At 48.0% G+C, this 5,681-nt stretch overlaps 1 protein-coding gene across 2 annotated transcripts in view; it reads left to right on the forward strand.

The window, feature by feature from the left end:
* The window catches only part of PRDM16 (PR/SET domain 16), a 306,908-nt gene that overhangs the window by 262,514 nt on the left and 38,713 nt on the right, over window positions 1–5,681 (forward strand). For both annotated transcript variants that reach the window (XM_031062483.1, XM_031062482.1), the window contains exon 5: window positions 2,760–2,862. In XM_031062483.1, the coding sequence (XP_030918343.1) occupies window positions 2,760–2,862 (103 nt within the window). The remainder of the gene's footprint in view (window positions 1–2,759; window positions 2,863–5,681) is intronic.

Consider the following 5,681-nt stretch of genomic DNA (forward strand, 5'->3'; position numbering starts at 1 on the left):
CCGGTGTGTCCCGGGAAGAGGGGAGAGCCTCGGTACGGCTGCTGAGAGCCCTCGGCCTTCCCCGCCGGAGCGGGATCGGGAGGCGCCGGGCAGCGGCGGAGCGAGCTAATTATCCCGAGGGATGGGGATCGTAATTATCCCGAGGGATGGAGAACGGCTCCGCTCGTGGAGCTGCGGGCGGAACCGGGACCGGGAACCAGCGCAGGGACCGGGTCGGATCGCGGGCCGGGCCGTCCTGGTGCTCGGTGGAACGCGGGCTGATCGGTCGGGAGCGTCCTGAGCTCGGTGTGGAGGGGAAAGTTCTGAGCGGCAACAGCGCCCCACGGTCCCCGCCGCACCGCGTGGTGGCTCTGGGAGCGACGTCCCGTGTCCCTGAAATTCTGGGAGCGATGTCCCTTGTCCCTGCAGCTCTTGGAGGGATGTCCCCCGTCCCTGCAGCTCTGGCAGTGGTGTCCCCTGTCCCTGTTGCTCTGGGAAGGATGTCCCATGTCTCTGCAGCTTTTGGAGGGATGTCCCCTGTCCTTGCAGCTCTGGGAAGGATGTCCCGCGTCCCTGCAGCTCAGGGAGCAGTGTCCCCTGTCCCTGTCCCTCTTGGAGAGATGTCCCCTTGTTCCTACAGCTCTGGGAACGATGTCCTGTGTCCCTGCAGCTCTGGGAAGGATGTCCCCTGTCCCCACAGCTCTGGCAGCGGTGTCCCGCGTCCCTACAGCTCTGGGATGGGTTTCCCGTGTCCCTACAGCTCTGGGATGGGTTTCCCGAGTTCCTGGAATTCTGGGAACGATGTCCCCTGTCCCTGCAGCTCTAGGGGCGCTTTCCCGTGTCCCTGCAGTTCTTGGAGGGATGTCCCGTGTCCCTGCAGCCTCCTGTCCCTGCAATCCCATCCCTGTTCCTGCGATCCCATCCCTGTCCCTGCAATCCCATCCCTGTCCCTGCGATCCCATTCCTGTCCCTGTGATCCCATCCCTGTCCCTGCGATCCCATCCCTGTCCCTGCAATCCCATCCCTGTCCCTGCGATCCCATCCCTGTCGCTGCCATCACATCTCCCCGCAGCCGCAGCTCCGGGAGGACAATCTCGGGAGCATCCCGGGCAGCCGCTGCTCCCGCCGGGCCGGGATCTGCCAAAGCCCCGCGATCCGCGCCAGGAGGGAGGGAAAGGGACTCTGGGAAGAGAAATGCGCGGTGGTGACACAATTAACGCAAGGCAGGCGGGAATTCGGGAGCTGTGTGTGTTCCTTCCCCATAAACACAGGCTGGCAGAGGCAGAGTAGCAGCAAATTTTGGGAATTGTTCTGGATGAAATGCGGTTTACACACTGAAAAAGAGTTTCTTGGATTGCTGTTAAACGCAGTGCTAAAAAAACCCTGGAAATTAATAAAAATTACCAGGGTATTGTGTTAGGGTCCAGTGTACTCCAAAAATCTGGGGAACATCTGGAGGACACTGAATCTCCTCGGGACAAAAGAGCTCCTGGAGCAGGTGCAGGGCAGGGAAAGAGGTGGGACCCAGCTGTCCCTGGACCCCTGTCCTGGTGTCTGTGGGGGTTTGGGTGGGACAGTGAGGATGAGGGCAGTGGGCTCTGCCCCCGTCTGGGTCCTGTTTCTGTGCTGGGGTTTTCTCCTGGTGCAGTGACAAAGGTCCAGGAGGTGAACACAGCTGTGCTCAGGGCATTGTGGAAGGTCCAGGTCTGTGCTCAGACAGGAGCTCAGAATGTGGGCAAACTGCTCATCTGGAGTGGTTCTTGTCTGTGTTTAGGGGTCAGGTCTAGGCTGGCTTATTTATTTTATTTTATTTTATTTTATTTTATTTTATTTTATTTTATTTTATTTTATTTTATTTTGTTTTGTATTTTATATTTTATATTTTATATTTTATATTTTATATTTTATATTTTGTTTTATTCTACTTTATTTTATTTTTTTCTCTTAGCTTGGCCCATCCCAAGTCCTGTTTTTCCAAGTCAGTCCTGAGCTCTGGGCTCACTGCTTTTTGGGGTTTTTTTCAGGCACTTTTCCCCTTAAGTTCACTGTGGTTTGGTCCTGGGAAACGTTTTTTTTGTGGAACAAGCAGAGAGGAGCACTGAAGCGCAAACGAAAAAGACAATGAGAAAAAGGGAAATTTTAGACAACTTTTTATTTTGCAGTGGAATCCCCAGAAATGAGCACAGACTGTGGGCAAACAGCTGACCCGGAGTGGTTCATGTTTGTGTTTAGGGGTCAGGTCTAGGCTGGTTTATTTTATTTTATTTTTAATTTTAGCTCAGAATGTGGGCAAACTGCTCACCTGGAGTAGTTCATATGTGTGTTTAGGAGTCAGGTCTAGGCTGTCGGGGAGAATAATCAACAAAATCGTTCTGTGGAGATGTGATAATTCAGCTCTAACCATGAGGCCAATTCTGGCTCAGAGAGCAGAGCTTTAAACATGACCATTCCATCAGTTCAATCTTCACTGTGACAAAGACACTGAGCTCATAGGAGGACAGGAGAAAAACGGGAAGATTTGTTGTAATTTGAGGGAGAGATAATTTGTTGTAATTGGAGAGATATTTTGTTGCCCAAAATATTTTTATATTGCCCAAACCCTGTGAAACTCTGACACCCAAAGAGCGTCAAATAAAGGCAGGAAAACGAGCTCTGAGCAGCAATTATCCCAAATCAAGGGACAGCCTCCCCTATTGATGAAATTAATTTGGATTATTGATTAAAACATAAACCACAAGCCTTTGCATATTTACCCTGTGTGTTCTGTTTGTGATTCCCAGGTCTATTATAAAGTTATTAAAGAGATCGAGCCGGGGGAAGAGCTCCTGGTGTGTCTGAAGGAAGGAGGTTATTCCCTGGGGAACATGGCACCCAGCATGGAAGGTAAGGCTCCCCAGGAGCTTCTGCTCCTCTCTGCACCCTCAGCCAGGCCAGGGCTGGGACAAAACCTGAAAAAAACCCAAGCCAGGACCTGCCCTTCTGTCTCTGAATGGATTTTGTGCTCATCTTCACTCTTTTCCTGGTGAGAGAAGCTCAGTCCACAGCACCGAGTTTTTATCAGCCTCAGTTCCTTCTCTTTGTGGGTTTGGGTATGATCAGAGGTGCCTTTTTCATTTATCAGCCTCATTTTCTTCTCCTTGTGGGTTTGGGTATGATCAGAGGTGCCTTTTCCATTTATCAGCCTCATTTCCTTCTCCTTGTGGGTTTGGGTATGATCAGAGGTGCCTTTTTCATTTATCAGCCTCATTTTCTTCTCCTTGTGGGTTTGGGTATGATCAGAGGTGCCTTTTCCATTTATCAGCCTCATTTTCTTCTCCTTGTGGGTTTGGGTATGATCAGAGGTGCCTTTTCCATCCCCAGGTGCTTTTGGGTGTAATAAAAATGGCCAAACCATCCCAAGGATGGAAAACATCCCTCTTGGTGAACACCAGCCTGCAGGGATTTAGGGAATCTGGAAAAGAGGGGTCCAGGCAGGGGGTGGGAGGGTCATCACTGAAATTATCATTGCTGCAAATAAAGACAGCTCATCTTTCTCTGCAGCAGCTGTGAGCAGGTAGCAGGGCACACACATGGAGTGTTCTGGAAATCTCAGAGTGCTCCCAGCACTGGTTCTCCTCTCTCAGGATGCTTTTCCCCACATTCATCCAGGACTCTGACACTACAGATGCTGTGCAAGGAGGTGACCTCTGAGGAAAACCGGGAAGGATGTGCCCAGCATCATTATTCCATGGTTTATTTCTATAAATACTCTATAAATCATTTCTATAAATACTGGTAAATTCTCATTTAAAAACTAGTGGCTTTAAACTAGTTTTTTAAATGTTGCTCTGGAAATGTTGCTCTATAAAATTAATTATCTGGAAATATTGCTCTATAAAATTAATTTATAAAATTTGAGTTCTCTCAGTGCACCCCACGATACTTTTTTTTTTTTCACCTATACGTAAGTATAATTTCTGATGCAAATTTGCAGTAAAATCCTGCACAATCAGTTTCCAATATTTCAGGAAAATGGGATAGTTTGGGGATTTGTGCTGCTGGAAGTTTGTTTGCTGAAGGGCTGGGGGTGAAGTGTGATATTTGCTGCCTCACTCGTATCAAGTTTGGAACCATTTTTTCACTTCTCTCTCCCCCCCAAAAAAAGTTAATGATTTTCTCAAGACCAACACACAGAGACGAATAATTTCTGCACCTTTCTTTTTTTTTTTTTTGATGTCAAGGAGAAATCTGAATGAAAACTCACCGCTGTTCTGCATTTCAGTTTCTAGCAGGCTTTTATGTGAACAAGCAAAAAGTGCTCCTTGTTTTCCATCTCTGTCATTATGGAACATTTATCTGGATCTTCCTGGTAACGGTGTCTAGTGCTTTTGCTGCATAATTGCTGTCAAATTATGCCAGGCCAACATTCAATATTTGACTCCTTAATACTTTTTACTTTTCAGCAGGGCTATCTTCCTGCTGCCTCGCACCCCCAGCTCACTTTGGAATTAACAGGAGAGAAAATGCAAAATCGTTCCACACAAAGATAATTATCATAAAAATCTTTCCTCCCAACCCCAGCCAAACACAGCAGACCCCTTATCACTGCAGGAATTTTGAGTAGGGCACTTGAACTCCTTTGAGATTCGAGTCTGGTAGATTAGCATGTAGATGCCACATAATTGTGTTCCCCTTGGTTTCTCTGAAAGCTATTAGGCACTGATTTATTTTTCTGTTACATTCTTTGTCCTGAGTGTTGCTGATGGAACTTCAGATAGGCACATACAACCACAGATTTGACAAACACGACACAGAGAACAGGCAGCAATTTCGGTGTGACTGGGGCTGCTCTTTTCTTTGCAGCCCCTTCTCCCTGTCACACAGTTCCCTTTGTGAAGGGCAGTATTTTTGTGGAAAAAAAAAAAAGGGGGGGGAAACTTTAATGAGAACGTGCTTTGAAGGGTGACCTTTTTATTTTTTGGTATTTACATGCAGGAAAAAAAAAAAAAAAAAGGAACAGTTGAATGAACCTGGAGCCTACAAAGTGGGTGTGAGATACAGACACAGAATCACACCGGGTCTCAGCTCAGCCCTGAGCTGGTTTAGGTTTCAGTTTTGCAGGGCATGGTCTGGTCCTAAGCCAGGCTCAGGTCCTTCCCCTGCAGGGTGTTTGTTGAGGAGTCTGGTTTGGGATTTGCTGGGAATGCCAGAGGAATGGGGGATGGATTTGGAGCAGTTAGCATGGAATGGTTTGGGAGCTGAAGGATGATTTTATGCCACCCCCTGCCATGGCAGGGACACCTTCCACTGTGCCAGGCTGCCCCAGTGCCCTCCCGCCTGGCCTTGGGTACTTCCAGGGATCCAGGGGCATCCACAGCTGCCCTCCCCCCTGATCTGGTTTTACTCTCTTTACCCTGTCTGAGCATCAAAACAGGATTTACAACCAGTGGCAACATGAAGAACACGTGGCTACAAGGCTTTTAATCGTATTTTTGTCAGCTCTCTAAGCCTCCTTCCAATACAAATTTCTTTGTCCAAACCCAGATACTCTGAAGCACAGGAACTGCTTTTCCTCTCCTCCATCTTTTCCACCTGTGGAAAAGCTGCTGTGTGTGATGTCCTCTTGGATTCTGTGTGATTTGGGGGAGATATGGCAAAGGACCGGGAGAATGAGAAACTAAATCTGTTTTCTAAAATATTCTTGAGGCAATTAAGATATTTCA

This window comes from Geospiza fortis, unplaced genomic scaffold, assembly GCF_000277835.1.
Source record: "Geospiza fortis unplaced genomic scaffold, GeoFor_1.0 scaffold37, whole genome shotgun sequence".
In the NCBI taxonomy this organism is placed as follows: domain Eukaryota; kingdom Metazoa; phylum Chordata; class Aves; order Passeriformes; family Thraupidae; genus Geospiza; species Geospiza fortis.